This window comes from Mya arenaria, chromosome 5 (genome assembly GCF_026914265.1).
Source record: "Mya arenaria isolate MELC-2E11 chromosome 5, ASM2691426v1".
Classification (NCBI taxonomy): Eukaryota; Metazoa; Mollusca; class Bivalvia; order Myida; family Myidae; genus Mya; species Mya arenaria.
Window position 1 is genome coordinate 43,349,865 of NC_069126.1, and position 23,008 is coordinate 43,372,872.

At 35.9% G+C, this 23,008-nt stretch overlaps 1 protein-coding gene across 9 annotated transcripts in view; it reads left to right on the forward strand.

Annotated features, from left to right (window-relative positions):
• The first annotated feature begins 545 nt into the window (after positions 1-545).
• LOC128234262 (mucin-5AC-like) overlaps positions 546-23,008 on the forward strand; it is a 141,779-nt gene continuing 119,316 nt past the window's right edge. For 6 of the 9 annotated variants that reach the window (XM_052948389.1, XM_052948391.1, XM_052948384.1 and 3 more), the window contains exons 1-2: positions 547-704; positions 17,428-17,506. In XM_052948389.1, coding sequence (XP_052804349.1) covers positions 645-704; positions 17,428-17,506 — 139 coding nt within the window. In that variant the 5' untranslated portion in view covers positions 547-644. Of the gene's footprint in view, positions 705-3,249; positions 3,443-17,427; positions 17,507-23,008 lie in introns of those variants that run through there. The other 3 variants (XM_052948383.1, XM_052948387.1, XM_052948388.1) reach the window with 2 other exon arrangements.

The following is a 23,008-nucleotide window of genomic DNA, read 5'->3' on the forward strand; positions in this document are numbered from 1 at the left end:
TAGAATGTGTTGTAAGAATCTAGCCACGAAGTTAGCTTAGTTTGTTAGAGCGCCGTGCTAGTGTTACAGCGGACGGGGATTCGAACGTCGTGGGCTCGAGCCCCATGAAGGCGCACTTTTCCACCCATGTTTACTTTAGCACACCAAACATGTACATGACAGTAATCACACTAAGCATTGTCCATGGCATGCATAAAATAATACGTCGGATTAAGCACCAGATTATATATCATTGCAAGAAAAATAGAAAATACATGTAGTCAAAAACTAACTTGCTTACTAATATATGACAACGCTTACAACACATATATATTTCGCGTTTTGGGTGTTGTTTTTTTCCATTCGAAATTTACTGGGTCTGCCTATCACATTAATCACAGTACTGTTTAAAAAAAAACGTCGGTATAAGTATCTGTTCTAGTCACGTGGCTTCCTCTTGCTACATATACACAATATAAACTGAGAAACCATTGTGTGCTATTTCAAACGGGTAAACTCAGATAACACAGAGAAAAAATATTCATTCAATCATGTAAAATGATGTACTATCGGCATCATACTAGCTCATATATAGATTTCTATGCTTGTTTTGAGGAAATGCTGTATTTGTCGGTTTTTGGACCATCCGGGGTTTAGCCCCTGTAATGCATGTATGGACTAAATATCAGTATTTTCTCAATCATCGAGGAACTACCCTAAGAAATGTAAGTTTTAAGTCAAAGTTTGCTTATTTTTAACTTTCATTTGCATTAAAACATCATTACTATTCGATCATAAAAAAGTATTGCTTTCACTGTGCAGAACTGTGTGGTTTGTGATGGTTGTTTTGGCAGTTGATTGCCATGCATGCCTTTGTTTCAGTATTATAAAGTGCACACTGCACACTGAACATTTTGGTGTACCAAGTTCTGAGGGAGGGGAGGTGGGGACAGGGGAGTTAGAGTATCATACAAAGTGTGTGGGATTTAAAGCTGAATAAGCTTAGATTGCCGAACTTTACTTGTTTTCCAATAGTACTTTTCCCCCGGCAGATCATGCTTCACATGGAGGCTACTATTCCTTCTGCGGTGGATCAACACACACAATTATGAACGCACATCCGCCGCCTACAGCGGACCGTTACACGTTAATCAGAGTATAATTAAGACACGAGCTATAAGACATGTTAATATTTATAAGAAAAGGGCAATTTCTTTCCCATAAGAACGTACCGCATATTTGTTATGCAAAAAACACCTAAAAGATACACTTGTATACTATTCTAGCGATTCCTTTATGTGCTCATTACATTATTACTCTTTATATCACTGTAAGAACTCTTGATGTAGCACGAACGCCATCCAATACAGCAAAATATGGGTGCAAACATTATCAATCAGATACTATTTTACCACAAAAATCACAAGAAGACGTTTCTTTATTTAAAAAAAAACAGTGGTAGTCTACATCAAACGGCAGTTGTCTGACAATTGGGGGATAGACTACCATGCACTGTTTTAAAACGTTTTTCGTGAATTTCGTGGTAATATAATATCACAAAGTTGTTAAATTCTTATGAAAAGACGAAACATATTTCAAAAAAGTGATTTTATTCACATCTACAATAATGCATTTTGAATAAGGAACTAACTTATCGTCCATTTAACATTTCCCTTTTCTGTGTTTTAAATATAAGACAAGAAATAACTGAGCCATCTGTATACAATCCAATGTGTAATATCGAGTATAATTTATTTTTTGCTCCTATTTTCTTACTTGGCCAAGCCTTTCTAAGTGGACTGAGTCGCGTGGGAGACTTTACAATAGTTCTTATGTTTAACCACAATGTATAACTTGGAAGATTTGCCAACACGAAATTAAATCATACAAATACTTAATTTCCCGTCTTAAACACTAAATTCACAATAAGAGAACTAAAGCATAACTATTAGTCAGAGTTATGGACCATATGCACATTCTTATTATCTAAATATATTCGACATAATTATAGACTTGTATTTTTTAGATACTAATAATTAATTTGGAGGCTGCACGTTAGGAAACTTGTTTAAATTCCCGGTAAAATGTTAGGCTAACCGCTTCCAGGCGGTAAACCCAACACTTTAGTATGTGTGTTGTTTTTGCTTTTTGGTCTCTTGTTCAATGTTTAAATTGATTGCCATTGAATTGTATTATTGCAAACATAATTAAGAATCCCAAGAGTTAAGTCACAAAGTTTAACTGCTAAATAAAATTACTACGCGATCTACTTACGGCGGACTTCAACGTACGACTTTTTGAGTATGAAAACCGTCCAAATACATTCGTGGTTGTTTTTGAAAAAAATGGCCGAGGAGTTCCGAATGGATAGCCATATCTTGATAGTAGCCGAGGAGTTCCGATTGGGTCTTATGTTTTTTTTTTTTTTTATTTTGTTTAAATGTTTAATCTTCGCCACACAACACATTTTCTTGAAACGAAAACAAGGCAATTCAGACTAAGCTTTATTACATAATTTTAGCCAAAATTATATAAAGCCATAATCAATAGAATAATAATGTTTCTGTAAAATCACATGTCATGTGATGTTTTAAATTCAACTTTATCTTAATTAAAGGATAATTCTATATTGGAAAAAATCATTAACATTTACTCAAACTTACTGATGCAATTTCATAATCCAAAAACAATTGGATATTAATTTCATTGACGTTACAATGTCCGTATTTATCGCTGTTATTGTACTTCGTCATAACCCGGAAATAAACCGGAAGTCACCATGCCGCAAAGGATTATGGTCTATTGGAAAGTCGAGAATTAAGAAAATAAATATTGGTTGCAGTAAGCAATGCTCATCACGTCTATTCAACGTACGTAACAAGTAAAAAAAAGAAAAATTGTTTGCAAATCAGCTAACATTTTAGCTAATGCCAAATTATTTAAGCTTGATTGCGATGCAAGCTGAAAGCTTATAGAATCACTCTCGAGTCAGTTTCCTGTGTTGAACCCAGTACTGATCACCTTTTTTCAGACGCCATGATAAAGTAGTCTGGTGGGTTGTACCCACCACCTTGGATTGGATGTGGACAACTTATCCACTAGACCACTTTCACCTTTTCACACTTAAAGAGTCCAATTCACAATGTGGCATTTCCAACGATGTGTCCTATTAAAGCATTTTCTGTAGACTTTTAATTTAACCGACTGTGACGAAAAACCCGCAATCGGAACAACTCGGTCATTATCTACGTTACGATTGGAAAACCCCGGTATCGATATTATGAAGTATCAAACATACATGACACCGCCTTTTCCCAATACCGATACCGGATACCGTATTTTAGCACCAATCGAATTGCAGTGCAATGCGGAGAAGTTTCTTTCATCATACGAATCATCATAATTATATTGTATATTACATTTTCAAGGATATGTGCTAGGGAGAAATATTTCTGAACAACTGGTAAGTTGATAAACGTTTTCCAATGGTCAAAAGTTGGGCCACCTTTCTCGTATTTTAAAATGTTTAATAATAGGGTTATTATTTTGGAAAATTTATATTACGCCGAGGACTGTGGTAATGGGTTTATGTGACTCCTAGTCCAAATAATTGTACGTTTACGGTTTTTTTTTACGATTTTTGATATGGCAAATCCTTCACGTACATATTGTTTGGTATCAAAAGTAGCTACAATAATGAGCGATCAGGGATACTTTTTTATTATTTTGACATTTCTTATGTACTGGTAGAGAAGCAGTTTCCGACGGAAAGCAGTTTCCGACAAATTGCTTTTTCGCGTACTTTCTTTAGATGTTCATAAAGAAGGTACTGTAATTCAACTATATGGTAACTAGGCAATCAAAAGTTGAAATTCATACCGAGACACGTAAGTAACTTTCAATATTATTTAATGTTTAATGTGTATTTTTCATTTTGTACACAAACTTGCACGTGGGGGATCACCACCGGCAGCGTATTGCGCATGCGCGTGAACTTAATTTGCATATCTATGAATAGCTTACAAGGTTTTCCTAAATTGACTTATACAAGCGATGATCATTCGGTACATTTTTGTAAACACTGGTGTCATGCTTGGTTTGCACCTAGATCCACTTAAATGTTTTCATACACAAGTTTCTATCAGAAATGAATATAAAAATCATTGATATTCAGTGTCAGCCTGATTTCGAGTATGAATTGACTGTCATAAATTTAATAGTTAATTTTTTTTCGTAAATGCTGATTTTTTTTTAAAATATTTTTCTTATTACAGCCTTATATTTAGTATATTTAATAAACAGATGATAAAAACACACAAAAGGCACCTTAAATCTGCCCCGCATTCGATTTGTCGGAAACTGCTTCTCATCACAAGCTATCAGAACAGTGTAAGTACCCTCTTTGCGCCCCTATTAGATACACTATATGTGACGTCACACGTGTGAAAAATATATCGACAATAGCAGCTTGAGCTGTAGTTATCTAAAATGTGAACAATTTTAGTAGGTATTTAAACACATATAAATAATTCAATAAAAACGTATAAAAACTGTCGGAAACTGCTTCTCAGCCAGTATACCTGTAACGCTACAACTCTCTACCATTTAACAACGGGCGAAATAATATACTATAATAATATGCATTGATGTTGAATAATAATGACAAAGTTGTTCAATTTTTATCCGACAGTGATCTGAACTGGATTTAATTTGTCATTAGAGTTGTTATTTTCACATTAATATATTATGGGTCACGAATACTCTTATACATGTACACAACCAGTCAGATTTGTCCCAGATTTACCGATATCGGTATACTTGATTAACAATCGACACTTGTAAGTGTTTTATGATAACTTATGATATACTGACATAACTTAATATGTGTGTAATAGTCCGCAATAATATTTTCGTAGAAATTTGAATTTATAACGGAGATAATTTCAAAATTGTGGCCGCGAGGATTCTCTGCGCAAGGACCGCTTGCTACTTTTTGGTGGGATGGTGGACGTCACGAGTCTGCCATATTAAAAAAATCGTCAAAAGACTCGTTGACGGCCATTTAGGTGGACTAGTATCAAAAGTGGGTAGTTATTCAGATCGAGATTCTGGGTTAAAGCATTTAGCATCTAAAAAATATCATATAAACAAGAAATATTACCAGATTACGTTATTTTATATCAGTTCAATACATAAAAAGTCATTTTCTACGAATAATTATGAGTTTGACGTGTTTTTATGACCCCGAAGGTGGGCATATTAAAATCGCTCCGTCCGTCTTTCCGTCCGTCCGTGTGTCCGGCTCAATAACTCGTGTCCGGGCTGTAACTTTCCCTTGTATGGACAGATTTTAAAATAACTTGCCACATGTGTTCAGCATACCAAGACGACGTGTCGCGTGCAAGACCCGTGTCCCTACCTCTTAGGTCAAGGACACACTTAGTGTTTATTCACAATGGAATGCTGCATATATATAAGGACATTAAGTATAGGTTGTCGTGTCCGGGCTGTAACTTTCCCTTGAATGGACAGATTTTAAAATAACTTGCCACATGTGTTCGACATACCAAGACGACAAGTCACGTGCAAGAACCGTGTCCCTACCTCTAAGGTCAAGGTCACAGTTAGGTGTTTATTCACAATGAAATGCTGCATATAAGGACATAGAGTATAGGTTGTCATGTCCGGGCTGTAACTTTCTCTTGTATTGACAGATTATAAAATAACTTGCCACATGTGTTTGACATACCAAGACGACGTGTCACGTGCAAGACCCATGTCTCTACCTCTAAGGTGAAAGATACACTTAGTGTTTATTCACAATGGAATGCTGAATATAAGGACATAGAGTGTAGGTTGTCGTGTCCGGGCTGTAACTTTCCCTTGTATGGACAGATTTTAAAATAACTTGCCACATGTGTTCGACATACCAAGACGACGTGTCGCGTGCAAGAACCTTGTCCCTACCTCTTAAGTCAAGGTCACACTTAGGTGTTTATTCACAATGGAATGCTGAATATAAGGACATAGAGTATAGATTGTCGTGTCTGGGCTGTAACTTTCCCTTGTATGGACAGATTTTAAAATAACTTGCCACATGTGTTTGACATACCAAGACGACGTGTCGTGTGCAAGACATACAGTATAGGTTGTTGTGTCCGTGCTGTAACTTTCCCTTGTATGGACAGATTATAAAATAACTTGCCACATGTGTTCGACATACCAAGACGACGTGTCACGTGCAAGACCCATGTCCCTACCTCTAAGGTGAAAGATACACTAAAGTGTTTATTCACAATGGAATGCTGAATATAAGGACATAAGAATGTAGGTTGTCAAGTATGGGTGGTATTTTTTATGTTCAGAGGCAATTTAAAATAACTTGCCAAATGTATCTGTTTGATATTTAACTTTTCATATACTGACCTTGTTCATAGGTCAATGTCACATTCGGGGGCATTCGTCACATACTGTGACAGCTCTTGTTTTTTCATTTCTTGCTGTCAAAACATATTGATATATATACATGAAGGGCACCTGCAAGGCTTCAGGGCACAGTATTAAAGCAATCGGAACATTTCGGCCTAGCTACAATAATGAGCGATCAGGGATACTTTTTTTATTATTTTGACATTTCTTATGTATCCCTGTAACGCTACAACTCTCTACCATTTAACAGCGGGTGAAATGATATACTGTAATAATATGCATTGATGTTAAATAATAATGACAAAGTTGTTAAATTTTTATCCGACAGTGATCTGAACTGGATTTAATTTGTCATTAGAGTTGTTATTTTCACATTAATATATTATGGGTCACGAATAACGTTATACATGTACACAACCAGTCAGATTTGTCCCAGATTTACCGATGTCGGTATACTTGATAAACAATCGACACTTGTAAGTGTTTTATGATAACTTAACATGTTTTCTGGGCATACTGCCATTATGTGTTTAATAGTAGGCAATAATATTTTCGTAGAAATTTGAATTTATAACGGATATAATTTCAAAATTGTGGCCGCAAGGATTCTCTGCGCAAGGACCGCTTGCTACTTTTTGCTGGAATGGTGGACGTCACGAGTCTGCCATATTAAAAAAATCATTTAAAGACTCGTTGACGGCCATTTAGGTGGACTACATTTCGGCCATGGCCAAGTTTAACATTACGTTTGTATTTACTAAGTCTATCTCGAAGCTTGTCAGATGTGGCCGAGTTATTACGATTGGATCGAGTTGTTCGGATTGGCATAATTGTCTGTGTCAGTCAACTTTCGTTTTATTGGAAAGGTAAATAATGTGTTTTAATGCATTAAATGCTTTTTTGTGCAAAATAACTTCTCACTTACATGGTAAAATATGAATATAAACCTTAAAACCATAAATAACTTAGCTTAATACAATTTTAATATTTTTCAAAATGCCCCTGTTTTTTGCACAAACCCGTTTAGACGTTAGGGATTGGAAGAATCCCGTATAACACGTCTATTATTTTAGACTGATGTGACTCTGAGTCGAAACAACTAAATCGCAATATTAATCAAAGCGCTGATAGTGGTGCATGAACAGGGTTTTATAAGGGTTTTCACCATTTTGATTCACGATTATGTGTGTATTAATTAATAAGGGGCTGATATGTACATGTAGCACAGCAATCTAAGAGTCCCCTTGTAAAACAACCACAGGGGCCGCCCCAGGGTTATTGAAGCATGATGGTAAATGACAAATTAGTATTTTATTGACAATAAAGTTAATGTCGCTGTGTAATCAGGCAAACCAGGATGGAGAATGTAATGCACCAGTCAGTTGTAACCACACACCCCCCCCCCCCCAGGTCCGGGGTTACCGTAAATCACCTAAGAGTTCGGACACCTTAAATTGATTATTTTTTTCGCTGTCCGAAAACATAGAAAATTACCATTTTTACATTTTATTTACATGTTTGTTTAACCTGCCTTTTTTCTTCATGTTTGCTTTTTACCACTTATTAATTTATCCGTAGTAATCAATGGTCATAAACTTATTTATTACACCTATAAGTGTAAATCCTTCATCAAGTGAATTAAAACACCATTTTATACATGCATTGAACTGAATAAACACATTCTATCGGCTTCAGATCAAAGAGTCACACTGTGTGACGTCACATAACTTACAGTTATACCCACGAGGATCTCGTGGAGAGCATGGACATTGCTATGCAGGATTAATAACTGTACGATTATTGATTCTTACAGTCTGTAAATGTGGTGCAAGTTTGAAAGTTTATTGGCAGATCGTTTTACAAACATGTCATGTCTATATGTTTTCTTAATCCCTTGATTGCCCTTGTTAGTCGGCGCCCTTCTGGGCGCCGACTATATTTGATATTACTTAAGAAATATTCCAACTTAGGGACTAGTTCATAAATTGCAGAACAATGCTTTCAATATTTTCCATGTTGCATGATAATGAAGTTTAGTTTGTTTTATAAAACTTTACACTTTAATTGATAACGAAACCTTGAATTATAATAGCCCTGATTATCGTTTTGATTTTAAATACCATCTCAATCATAACAACTCGGCCATCTCCGATAGATACAGGCCGAGGTGTTCCGATTGATATAGATGAAGGTTACACGGTACTATTAAAATATCCTCTATGTCTGTAAACCTCCTACGCAGTAATCTCCCTTGGTGACAGCAAAAATGCCGAGTTTTGAAAAATTAACCTTGAGCTTATTTGTTTGTTTTGAAAATGTCATTCGAAAGAATGAACTCCAGATAATTCCCCTTTGATATATAGTATTTTTATTCCCATTCTATATACTCATATGAGTGAAATGTGTTACATAAACTTGTACAAAATATAAAGCAAGGAATTCACAGGACATGCCGGTACAACTAAAAGGTGAATTTCATGCTATTGAAATCTATGTATAAGACCATTGACTCTATTTCATCCGAAGAAACGTATGTATATTTTTGTTATTATTCAGTTTTAACCGGAGGATTAGCTTGGGGAAAAAATAACCATAATGTCCTTCGAGCATATGTACAATCAACATAAAACAAAATATTATCATTGAAATAATGACCATTTTTGGTTATCTGCATGCACGTTTTTCTTCTAATTTCATTGCGCCGACTTGATGCTATGCATCAACTTTTTTCTTGTTTTTTCTTTAATCCTCCAATAAATATATCACACTTCCTTTTCAACAGGCAATAAATCATTTAGGATGGGTAGTAACTAATTAACTTGTCACAGTGGTGTATACGGTTAGGTAATCTAGCCAGGCATTGTAAAGATGAAAATCAATAATCTTCGTCTGTGAAACTTGGTAACTGTGAAAGTTATGATTGATGTCCTTTGGGTGTCCGAAAATTAGGTACGTAAAATAAATTATTTTGGAAAAAATTATGGGTGTCTGAATATTTAGAGTGTCCGAACTCTTAGGTGAATTACGGTATACCGGGGATAGCCGGGGAAATGGGCCGTGTTTTTACCTTCGAGGTGGCCCTGCAGTGCTGGGTTAATGCGGTGGTTTTGTGTTCGCAAAAATAAAGCAGGGAATGGGCCTTACCTAGGATCCCTTGGGTGCAGGGGCATTTGGCGGGGATTTTACCATTTGGTGGTCTCCGCAGGGCGGGGATTTTACCCGGGGTTGGCTGGACCGAAAGTCAAAGTCCCTGCTATTCCCCGGACCTGGGGGGGCCGTGGTTACAAATGACTGGTGCATAACCAATCCCAGCATAACTCCATCCTATGGTGTTACAATATGAGTTAGGTAGGCCTGCCAAGGATTTATTAACCAAAGAAATAAAATAGAAATTGGTTGACATCCAGGGTGAATTTAAAATATACAGTAAAACCGTTTCTGGTTGGTAATTAGATGTTGGCATTAACACAGACTATACTAATTATGAAATTGAAAACGATCCTTTTCAGGGCTACTGTTAAAATTTTAGTATTTCACACATGTGAACCTTTGGCAGTGACAGAGAGGTAGATTTAGGTCTCAAAAGCAGTAGTTTGTGTTCAAAAGCGGTAGAATTTCTAATTTCTTAAATTTTCAGACAAAAGCAATTATGGAAGCAATGTAAACAAAAACTTGATATTTGTTACTATTTTTAGATTTTCGGAAAATACCCATAAAATACGTCATGGTTGAAACTTGTCAAGTATCAGTGTTTTGGATTGAGAAACAGAAGAAATATTACTTCTCACCATTGTAAAAACAAAGTTTATATTCAGAAGAGCTGCTAAAAAAATAAATCAGACTGCCAAAACAGGTCAGAGTGTAAGTGCAGACGACTGCAGAACTGTATATGTCAAATTTCCCTCCAAAATGTCGTAAAATTTTATAAACTGTAGATAATTAATTACACCTTGGTAATGTTGTTATACCCCCACAAACGAAGTTTGAGGGGGTATATACATGTAGGAGTGAGCTTGTCGGTCGGTCGGTCTGTCTGTCTGTCGGTCGGTCGGTCTGTCGGTTTTCATGGTTTCCGGACGATAACTCATGAAAGGCTAGACAGATTTGAAAATTTTTTGGTACACAGGTGTAACATCAGAAGATACAGGTCAAGTTCGATATTGGGGCTGGTGGGGCCAAGGTCAAGGTCACTGTTACTAAAAATAGAAAAACAGTTTTCTGACGATAACTCATGAAAGGCTTGACAGATTTGAACAATTTTTGGTACACAGGTGTAACATCAGAAGATACAGGTCAAGTTCGATATTGGGGCTGGTGGGGCCAAGGTCAAGGTCACTGTTACTAAAAATAGAAAAACAGTTTTCTGACGATAACTCATGAAAGGCTTGACAGATTTGAACAATTTTTGGTACACAGGTGTAACATCAGAAGATACAGGTCAAGTTCGATATTGGGGCTGGTGGGGCCAAGGTCAAGGTCATTGTTACTAAAAATAGAAAAACGGTTTCCGGACAATAACTCATGAAAGGCTTGACAGATTTGAACAATTTTTGGTACACAGGTGTAACATCAGAAGATACAGGTCAAGTTCGATATTGGGGCTGGTGGGGCCAAGGTCAAGGTCACTGTTACTAAAAATAGAAACACGGTTTCCGGACGATAATTTATAAAAGGCTAGACAGATTTGAACAATTGTTGGTACACAGGTGTAACATCAGAAGATACAGGTAATGTTCGATATTGGGGCTGGTGGGGCCAAGGTCAAGGTCACTGTTACTAAAAATAGAAAAACAGTTTCCGGACGATAACTCATGAAAGGCTTGACAGATTTGAACAATTTTTGGTACACAGGTGTAACATCAGAAGATACAGGTCAAGTTCGATATTGGGGCTGGTGGGGCCAAAGTCAAGGTCACTGTTACTAAAAATAGAAAAAACGGTTTCCGGACGATAAATCATGAAAGGCTTGACAGATTTGAACAATTTTTGGTACACAGGTGTAACATCAGAAGATACAGGTCAAGTTTGATATTGGGGCTGGTGGGGCCAAGGTCAAGGTCACTGTTACTAAAAATAGAAAAACGGTTTCCGGACGATAACTCATGAAAGGCTAGACAGATTTGAACAATTTTTGGTACACAGGTGTAACATCAGAAGATACAGGTCAAGTTCGATATTGGGGCTGGTGGGGCCAAGGTCAAGGTCACTGTTACTAAAAGTAGAAAAACGGTTTCTGGGCGATAACTCATGAAAGGCTAGTTTTTCTTGTCAGCAGTGTAACTTCTAAATTACTCAACAGATTTAAATAAAACAATACATGCATGATCAAAGAAGATGCAGTGTGCAGTAACCTTGGAGTTATGGCCTCTTTTCGAAGGAATGGTTTGCCATTCCTGTGTCCATGTGGCATTTGGGGGTATTCGTCACTCCTGTGACAGCTCTAGTTTTCTTTGATGTTTTGACAGTTTCATAATGTCTTTGATATTAACAAAAATGCTGATTAGTAGGATGCCAATTAGCAAAGAATGCTGATTAGTGGTTGTACCGTACCGGTAATTTAGCAACAATCTTGGCCGGAGTGTGCATGAAGTGATTTGACAAGTTGCTAATTGCACCATGTTCTTTGAAGTGACAGATTAATATAGTATTTTAGCATGGTTGATTTAATTTTGAGGTTTTTAAAATAAAATTTAAGGCCAATTTGATAATTTTGAGATCTTTTAGAAGAGCTTTTAATAACAGAAGATTTCGACGGGAAAGTGGTAGGGCATTAGAAGGGTCTCAAAGAGAGAGTTCACATGTATGGTATTTTAAAATGATATCAACATAAAAATGGATTCTCAGCCGGAAGGAACGATAAAAAGATAATATGCAACGGCTGGTGAATTATTGAAACAGCATAGAAACAAACTCCGAAGCCTTCCTCCCCGTAAATGTGTGGGGTTTAATAATAGAAAATAAAAATATAAATCAAAGCGCGAGGCGCTGAAAGACTATTTCCGGCAAATATGTGAGATTTGCAAATTTTATTTGAACTATGGGAATGGGTGAAAAGCACATAAATAAAAGTGAAAATGTGCCCACAGCGCTTGTGCCCACACTGGGCGAAGAAACAAACATATCTATATCTTTATGGCGTCGTGTGTCATTTTGTTTTTGTAAATGTCACTTTAATCGTCGTAATCCCCCATCCCCATGTATTTAGTGTTACAATGCATGCCCCATTTCAATCGTTTCTAAAGGATTTTCGTTGCTTTGATTAGATATCATACGATAGGAAAATACAAGTTTTGTTTAGGGAAAATCATTTTTTTACAAACAACTTCAGCAATAATTCCATTCAAAATGCACAGCTTTATATCAATTCAGTCGAGGTATCCCCATGTATTTGAAGTTACAGTTAATGCTCTTTTCAATCGCGTCTAAAGGTTTTTCGGTGCTTTGATTAGATAGCATACGTTAGACAAATTTTATGAACTTACACATTTTTTATGAACTTACACGTTTTAATTCTTTAAGGAAAATGATTTTATTTTTACGAGCAACTTTAGCAATAATACCTTTTAAAATGCAGAGCTTATCAGATGGTCGTATTCCCGCAGTGAGGACAAACATGTGGTCAGTTAATATATGTAGAAACTATGTTTAGAATATAGGTCAGTTAATGAAGTTGAAACTATTTTTAGATTATCGGAACTAGTCTGTTTTTATGAATGAGGATGGGATTGTGCTTTTTAAAGTTTATTGATAAATTTAATGTTATTTATGTTTAATGTAAGTACCTGTGTAGAAACAGTACTAGTGCTGTTATGAATGCTTCGTACTCTTTGGATGTTGAACAGGTTTACAGTAATCTGAACTACTTTGATTCACCAAACGTATGCATGACTCACTGTCGTATCAGGGCATGTGTGCTTACATAAATTGAAAGCCTAATGTCTAAAACTATGCAAAGAATACACCGGAACGAAGCTTTTGTGCAAAAATGAAAACATCTCATTAGAAATATAAACGCCTAAAATCATAGAATGAATAGTATCTTGTTATTGTGTAGCAGGTAAATTAATATGTATATAGTATTTGAAGCATTAGCAATGCGAAACCTGAGATACAACTAAACACTAAGACAATAATTTTTTGTTTCTTATCTCATATAAGTCAAATAAAAAAATCACCATTACAAATAAGCGTGCTTTAGGGTCACGTCAGGTTTAAATAACAAATCCTGCAGGCGATGGGACACTTGCGGTCGGTAATAATTTCTGAAACATCATGGGCTAAACTAGAGTGAATATCAGTACTGTATGCAGGGATTATAAAATTCCGGATTAATCCGGAATTCCGGATTTAAGGCCTCACGGATGGATTTTGAGATTAATGTAGATTCGTTGGGGTTTTTTCTAAGGGGGAGGGGTACAGGGAACGATTCGAGCTCAGTTCGGACAATATGAGTACGAAAAGTGAGTTTTCCGGAAGTATAAAGCCGGAAATTAAAGAACCTATTTACGTCTTGGTAATCAAGCTATATAGATAGCATCCGGTGATTACGGAAATTACCGATGGGACTAGAAGACAGTATCCGGATAGTCGTATCCGGATATGACAGACGACAAAGACGAATAAACGGGTATTGGAAAATTGGAAAAAAAAATGACCACCACAAACTTCTAAAAACGTCGATTTTTAGGGTATGTTTGCCATTTATTTTGAAGAGAAATTCCTGAAACTTTTCTCTTTAAGTTAATAGAAAGTGATCAAACTGAGAATGAATTTTGCGCATGTAGCATTATTTCAGACATCCCGATTCTGATTGTGTCATAATAATCAATTTTTATTTTACAAATTTAATTTGGCCGATTGAAGTTTACGCTGTAAACCGTTTCTTTATTATTCTCATAATATTTGAAGCATTGTACTCAATAAGAAGTGGCTGTTGACCATAATGGGAGGTTCAAATGAAAATTGGTTTGGTTCAAATTTAAAAAATAAATAAAAATGAATAAATATTTTGTAGAAGTAATATATATATATTACGTAGAGACAGTCATTTTATTTTCTATTTGAGACAGTTCAACAAAACTTCTTGAGGACCCAGTTTGAGTTAGATTTAAATTCTATAGTTGTAATTTGTATTTCCAGGTATGTTGATGGTTACAAAAGTCAGGGATGAACAGATACCTCAGCCAGTGCGTCCAGTTGTTCCTGTCAATGACTGACAATTCAATCCAGAGGCCATGATACTTGGATTTATGGCTGAAGATGCTTTCTGGCACCACAGTAGTGTGTCTTACGACACTTGCCAAAGATACAAAGAAACAAAAGCTCTCAGCGAATTAAAACTTCAAAGGTGTACAGCATCATACAAGATGACTTACGGGAGTGGCTAGCCATTTCAATGATGAACATGTGGAGGAGTCAATGGATCTCGGTTTTGTTTCAACTAAGACAAGTCAACAAACACAAACAATGAGAAAACTGTTGCAGCTATTTTTCTGCTATAGAGAAAGAAATAGTGTTGAGACATTTGGCCTCCTTAAAAATCACAAGGGCTGATTCTGAATCAATTTTGATAGAATTTGAAAGCCTGCTGTGGGACAATCTAGTTTGTGTGCTACTGGACTCATGTAACACCATGAGGGGAAAAAATCTGGCTTGGGTACCAGAATACGTCAAAGTCCACCATGTCCACAACGGCTACGCTGCCAAAGCATTTGAGTCCCGTTTGGATATTACTTTGAATAATATATATAATTATTAATAACATTATATTCTCATCAAATGTGCAGAAAATGGAATATATATACTCTTATGATACATAAAAATTGAATAAATAACACTTTTACAATAAACATTTGCAAGCATGATAATTGATATGTTGTTCATTATTATAAATCAAACATCTGACCGTGTAGACTGTTCATACACATGCATTTGATCAAAGCCAGTTGAGTTTTATGGGAAGTGAACAACTGAACCAAAATGTCAGGTACATGTCTAATGCCTGTGACTTCAGGTAAAAAAAGTAAAAATTTTTTTTAACTTTGTTTAAAGACAAAGGTGTTAAACTTCACTGCTAAGATACCTGATAATTGTTCTGATTGTGAAAGTCGCGTGTTGAACATAATAATATCTACCAAACCGAAAGGTGTACTCCTTGAACACTATTCTATGGCAAAAAAGGGTATTAGAATCCCTGAAATACGGAAATCTTCGGCCCCCAACAGGGCTCTGCCGTGGACCCATCGGGGGCCTTGAGCGGCCCCCTGAACCCCACGCAGACATTTTCAGGATTGGCAACTTGGCTCTGTTATCATCCCTGTGTATGTTATCTTCCTACCAGAGCCTCCATTATCTTGACCCTCATTAATCTGATAAATATAACAATCTAAAAATAGGTATATTCTGCTAAAAATAAAACGCCGGGATACATAATTACAGTGCGGAAATAGCTGAACAAGCAAAAACTCATACTCGGACTGCAACACGACCAATCTATTTGTATGGTTTCGACGTCATTCTGCTAAACATTGAGACAAAAAAATGGGTTAAAACGACATGAATAGAAGTAGTTCTTTGGAGTTTGTGGTCTTAAGAATACCTGCGCGCATGCGCAGATAGTCTAAAAAGGGTGAATGATTGTGCAATAATAAAATAGAATGCGAAACTTATGTACAGCTATCATTTATTTTTTAACATGGCATTCCTGTCAACAAAAACATCAAATCCAGCGCTATATATATTCCAAAAACTTCGATAAAAAAAAGACTTATGCAGGTTATGTTGCATTATATGTAATTTAGCAGATTGAGTAGCTAAGATTGAGTGTAGCTAATTGAGTGTGTATTGTGTAAATGAAAAAAGTTTAAAAATCTGCTTCTATATCTATATGCAGTTATTGAGTTATTGCACTAAGGTGACGAAATGTTGTTAACCTTAAAAAAACTGAAGCTTTTATTCTTTTATTTTTCATTTACTTTCAAAATAATTATGTACTGCTTTATACCAAGTAAATCGTAAATGGATTCGTGAATCACAAGTCAAAGATCGCCATTCGAATCAGATCGCCTTTTCTCTGGCAATACAAAGCCCTAATTATCAATCATCAATATCACTGGTGAGTATTTTTTTTCTTCTTTCCTCTTGTTATTTGCATTCAGTTTATTTCCGGCAATTTTTCTTGAGTTCATTTAATCATTCAGAAGTGTTAAGTTGTTAAATCTTTTTAACAAATGATGGCCAAAAGCATCAACATCACTAAACAACAACTTCAAACATACGCCTCAGGTCATCTTCTGTCCATTTTGGGAAAAAGACCCTAGAGACATTTTGGGAAAATTTGCGTGCGAAATAAGCCATATTAAACATACAGTGATAGATCATAATGAGAGGAAGTGCAGTGTACAGGAACCGCAATTCTATTTCAGCCAATTACAGAGTTATTGCCCTTTGTTACTATTTTCTTGTCCGGAGCATAACTTGAAAAACAGTAACTTAACTCATTTATAGATGGTCATAGGCAATGGTATATTCTGTGTACAAATATATCAGTATTAACATCTCAGTATTAGCATCACCAATATTGTTTAAAGCCTTTTTGCTAACTTTTAATAACATAATCAAAAAATGAATAACTGACGATAGTCCATTAAATAAAGTTGACAGCAATTTCATATCAGGGCGGCGTTCGGGGGTATTAATCACCTTCAGTGATAGCTCTAGTTTTTACTGACTTGAACCCCCCCCCCCCCCACAATTTTCGGATGTTTTTTTTAGCCATTTTCTGTTACTGGAACTGGTCCGGCAAAGTCAAAATCGGTCCAGACCGGCAAATAGCTGGCTTTAAGAAGCCCTGTTACTCAAGATGCGTTTTTCTGCTAACCAGTGGGGCCTGGGCTATGGAAATCTGGCCATGGCTACAGAAATATCAAAGTTGGTAGCCCTGTTGGCTACCAGTAAGTCAAGGTTAATTTTGCACACTGTTCAAGTATAGAGATCAGATGTTCTGGTGTTTCTTTTCAGATGATTCCCATGATGGAGGTAACAATCAAAAAGATACTATTCTACATGCTGCTACCTTTTTTCGCCAACACAATCTCAGGTACTAGATTAAGTTAATCAGCAGTAAAATATAAAATATTTTTTAATTGTCAAAAAATTGTAATGTAAGAAATTAAATCTATATATGTATGCATCATGTGATATTACCTCATTTATCTATATTTGTATTTGTATGAGTGAAATAAAGGATCCTTGACTTGATCAGCTTAGAATAAAGGATATATTTATAGAAAGGACAATTATTGGACATAATTGTGGTCAACCTACTGTGAAGTTCTATGACTGTGAAAGCCTAAATATTCATTGGACAATAATTTTCGTGTGTTGGTGGTGTTAAAATATGCGTCACCTAGTGATGGGCAATCGGTTGAATTTTACAATCGATTATCGGTTACAATCCGAGACCATCAACTGATTAGACATCGGCTATAATCGGATATTATAGAGCAGTGGTTGCTAGTGATATACTTGAAGGTAATGGGTATCACTTCGTCTCTGTAAGCTGTATTTAATGTATAAACCAAAGAATAGAACTTACATATTTATTGTTCAGGAAACTAACAAAAACAGAAGAAAATTTAAAAAAAAAAGTTAAAATGAAAAAAACATTAAAATGAAATGTATACATCAGAAATTTCAAAGTCACCAGAATGAATCTATCAGTAAATGTTTGTTTGGAAATATTGTCTGGTCAATGAGATATGGGTTCATTCTACATCTCTTCTTGCTCATCACCTGTGATCTAGTTACTGTATACCTTTTTTGCGTAAGCCTTTTTGCAAAGGCAACAATACGCCTTGCTTATGTCAAGGTTTTCTTTGGTTGGAGGTCCTGGTTTGATTTTTCTAAATGCAAAAAGGAGCCAGACTTTGGATTTTGCTTTTCCACCCGGATAATTGTACAGCATATCGTCATTGTCGTCTGCCATTCTAACGAATTGTACCCAAAGAAAAATGAACGGAAATGTCGGCAAGATAAAAAAATCGTAAATGAATACTGAGTAACCTCCCTTGATAAATTTGTTTGATGTTCCGCGAAAATCGACTATGATAATTTACAATCGATTATCGCCGATTTTGAAGATTTCCGATCAATATTCGATTATAATCGATCATCGGCCCATCACTAGCGTCACCACATGATTTTTATTTTGTTAATTAAATATTTAATGGATTATGTAATTAAATATAATCTTACTATGTTTTCACAGTTTGCAAAAGCACATTCAATGGCTTCACTGTTTAATATTCTTGTGATAAATGACAATGACATTAGTGCAAGTTGTCCAATTGTAATGTCATAAACTGTGTGAGCTAGATGATACGGTGAAAGTGAAACTAAAGTTAAAGTGAGAAAAATGTTGACAAATACCGTAACTGACTGGTTAAAAGACAATAGGGGTTATAAGAAGTAGGCGAAAAAATATGTGAAAAACTCGAGAATTCTTTTTTATTTAATCTATGTTTTGGGTTTTAGGACGCATAGAAAAAATGTTAGAATTGTCTGCCAATATTGGCCATGTTTGTTGACAGTGACGTAATGTTTGTTGGCGATTGTTATTTTTAAAACCATGCAATACTTATTATATATACAAAGCAAAATATTCTTTCTGACGGTGTATTGTTAACGATAACCTGTCAAGAATGAAAAGTTTTGTAAAGCAAAAACCTTATATTGTACGTGTTTGTTCTCAAAATGTAAAACCCTACAGGAAAGTATAAAGAAAGTAGCATTTACATGCGAAGAAACAAGACTTTTAACCGGCAGTTTGTACTATTGGTATGTTAAACTGCTTAAAGGCAGAGTTTTTCACACCTTATCATACCACTGACAAGAAGTATTTTGATAGTGCACAGCTATGCGTCTTTATTTGCATGTTTAATTATTGATTTATACAAAAAAATATTGAATAATTTTATTCGTACAATAATGAAAATTTAAAATAAACGCTTTACGATACACTGTATCCCGATCTTCAACTGCTGTTTTAACCGGTATAAACCCGATCAAGATGACGCGAGTAACATCCCTTTCTACATAAATCTAAACAAACTAGTTTTTTCACCGTTTATTTCTCTGTAGTTCTGGCTTCCATAACTTTAATATAGATAATAGACCAGAAGGTGGGCATATTAAAATCGCACCGTCCGTCCGTCCGGCTCTGTAACTTTCCCTTGTATGGACAGATTTTAAAATAACTTGCCACATGTGTTCCACATACCAAGACGACGTGTCGCGTGCAAGACCCGTGTCCCTACCTCAAAGGTCAAGGTCCCACTTAGTGTTTATTCACAATGGAGTGCTGTATATAAGGACATAGAGTATAGGTTGTCGTGTCCAGGCTGTAACTTTCCCTTGTATGGACATATTTTAAAATAACTTGCCACGTGTGTTTGACATACCAAGACGACATGTCACGTGCAAGACCTGTGTCCCTCCCTCTAAGGTCAAGGTCACACTAAGGTGTTAATTCACAATGGATTGCTGCATATAAGGACATAGAGTATAGGTTGTGGTGTCCGGGCTGTAACTTTCTCTTGTATGGACATATTTTTAAATAACTTGCCACGTGTGTTTGACATATCAAGACGACGTGTCGCGTGCAAGAACCGTGTCCCTACCTCTAAGGTCAAGGTCACACTTAGGTGTTTATTCACAATGGATTGCTGCATATAAGGACATAGAGTATAGGTTGTCATGTCCGGGCTGTAACTTTCTCTTGTATGGGCATAATTTAAAATGACTTGCCACATGTGTTTGACATATCAAGACGACGTGATGCATGCAAGACCCGTGTCCCTACCTCTAAGGTCAAGGTAATACTAAATGTTTTCCAAATCCGTTCGTCTGTCCCTCTGTCTGTCTGGCTCAATAACTCCAGTCTGTGCTGTAACTTTCTCTTGTTTGGACAGATATTAATATAAATTGCCACATGTGTTAGACATACCAAGACGACATGTCGTGTGCAAGACCGGTGTCCTTACCTCTAAGGTCAAGGTCTCTTATTGTTTATTCACAATGGAATTCTGCATATAAGAACATAGATAATAAGTTGTCATGTCCGGGCTGTAACTTTCTGTTGTATGGACATAATTTTAAAATAACTTGCCACGTGTGTTTGACATACCAAGACGACATGTCACTTGCAAGACCTGTGTCCCTACCTCTAAGGTCAAGGTCACACTTAGGTGTTTATTCACAATGGATTGCTGCATATAAGGACATAGAGTTTAGGTTGTCATGTCCGGATTGTAATTTTCTCTTGTATGGACATTATTTAAAATGACTGGTCACACGTGCTTGACATATAAAGACGACGTGTTTGGTGCAAAACCCGTGTCCCTACCTCTAAGGTCAAGGTAACACTAAGTGTTATTCACAATGGAATGCTGCATATATAAGGACATAGAGTATAGGTTGTCATGTGCGGGCTATAACTTTCTCTTGTATTGACAGATATGTAGTAAGGCAATTTTAAGATGAAATTATTTGAATATTTTTAATGCATAATTCTTCAATTTGCTAATTTTCTATTGTGTCAGTTGTTGTTGTTTTTATTTTTCAAAAGACTTCTTGACATTATTTCTGGAATTGCAGTTTTAGTATTTTTGTTTGATATTTCTTTAGGAGTGTGAAAAGCCAGATGATAATATGGATTGAGTCTGGACTATTGTTGTTTTTTGCAATTGTTTAATCTCGTTTTGGCTTACTGTTTATTCAGTATTTTTAGCACATTTCTTTGTATGGTGCAGTAAGCCATCTGGCACCTAGACATCAAAGTTTTTAGAGTAATTAACAAGTCTTACTCTCTTGTCTTATTTGCATGATTATATTATAAGTTTTAATTGGCCATAGTGCCCTTTCCTTATTTGTTAAAGGTCTTTTAATTGGTTGAATTAAATATGTTCCCTCCTACCATTTTCTCATTAGAAGAGGACATTTTTGTAAATAGGTACTTATAGAGAATTTTATAAGAAAAAAAGTGAGGAGGAACTAGACTGGATTTTTTGACTTTCAATTAGGAAACATCGGAATTCTTAGAAATGGCATAACCGTAGCCACAGTGGCATAACAAAAAGGCTTCTGAATAGTCTGGCCACATATGAAGATGTCATATTACAGTACATGAAACAAACTTTTATACTGAATTCACAATTAGATTAATGTTACTTGTTATTTGTTATCTCTGAGTTAAAAGAAACTTTATGCACAAAATAAACGAATGGAAAACTTGAACAAGTCTCTGTGTTAGAAACTATATCAGCCAAACTCAATCAATATAAGGCTGACCAACGGTGTCTGTCAGCAGGGACTAAAATCGAGGAGGCACAGGGGCTCAGGATTGCAACCCCCCTTCAAGGGAATCTGACGCCAGCCCTGCCCTGTGACAGATATAAAAATGACTTGCCACATTTGCTCATCATACCAAGACGACATGTCCCGTTCAAGAGCCGTGTCCTTACCTCTAAGTTGAAGGTCACACTTGATGTTTATTCACAATGGAATGCTGCATATAAGTACATGGAGTATAGGCTGTCGTGTCCGGGCTGTAACTTTCTCTTGTATCGACAGATTTTAAAATGACTTGCCACATGTATTCAACATTCCAAGACGGCATGTCGTGTGCAAGACCCATGTCCCTACCTCTAAGGTGAAAGATGCACTAAGTGTTTATTCACAATGGAATGCTGAATATGAGGACATAAGAGTGTAGGCTGTCAAGTATGGGTGGTATTTTTTTTATCTTCAGAGGCAATTTAAAATAACTTCCATATGTATTTGACACATAATGGCACGATCAATTTTCATGTACTTGTTCATAGGTCAATGTCACATTCAGGGGCATTTGTCGCATACTGTGACAGCTCTTGTTCAATATTCTTTGAGAAACAAGCTATATTGATAACGAAGGTTAAACTTTTTTACTCTATTTAAAGCGATTTAGGGCCATCTTGTTTATGATAGAGGTAATAAAATTTATGTCCATCCCAGCATTTTTACCCTTTGATTTAATGCAATTATGACATTTCAAAGAAATGTTACAGTTCCATCTTGGGCATGCATTCACGGATGAAATAAAATAATTTAATATTTCATAATTGACACCATTTATTAGATAATTTATTTATCTATAAAAATGTATTCACATAACAAAGATTTTGCCACAATTATTTGGGGTAATATTAATTTTAAGGTCATACTGCTTTATTAATTTGCTCATTCGCAAATCTCCTAAAATGCCTATACAGATAAGGACTGCTTATCAGAAGTTGGCTATTGACTGGGGATGTAATCTGGCCTCTTTTCTATGTGCTAAAAGGGTGAATACAAGTTATGGCCCCTGTTTGACTTAGGTAAAAGTTTTAGGTTAAAGTTTAGGGCAAGTTTGGACTTTCTCTTTTAAGTCCAATACCCTTCATTCAATTGACTTGATACTTCACACAATTGTTCAGGGCCATCACATTATGAGGTTAGATAACTCCACAATATCCTTTATACAAATTATGGCCCCTGATTGACTTTGCAACTTAGGTTAAAGTTT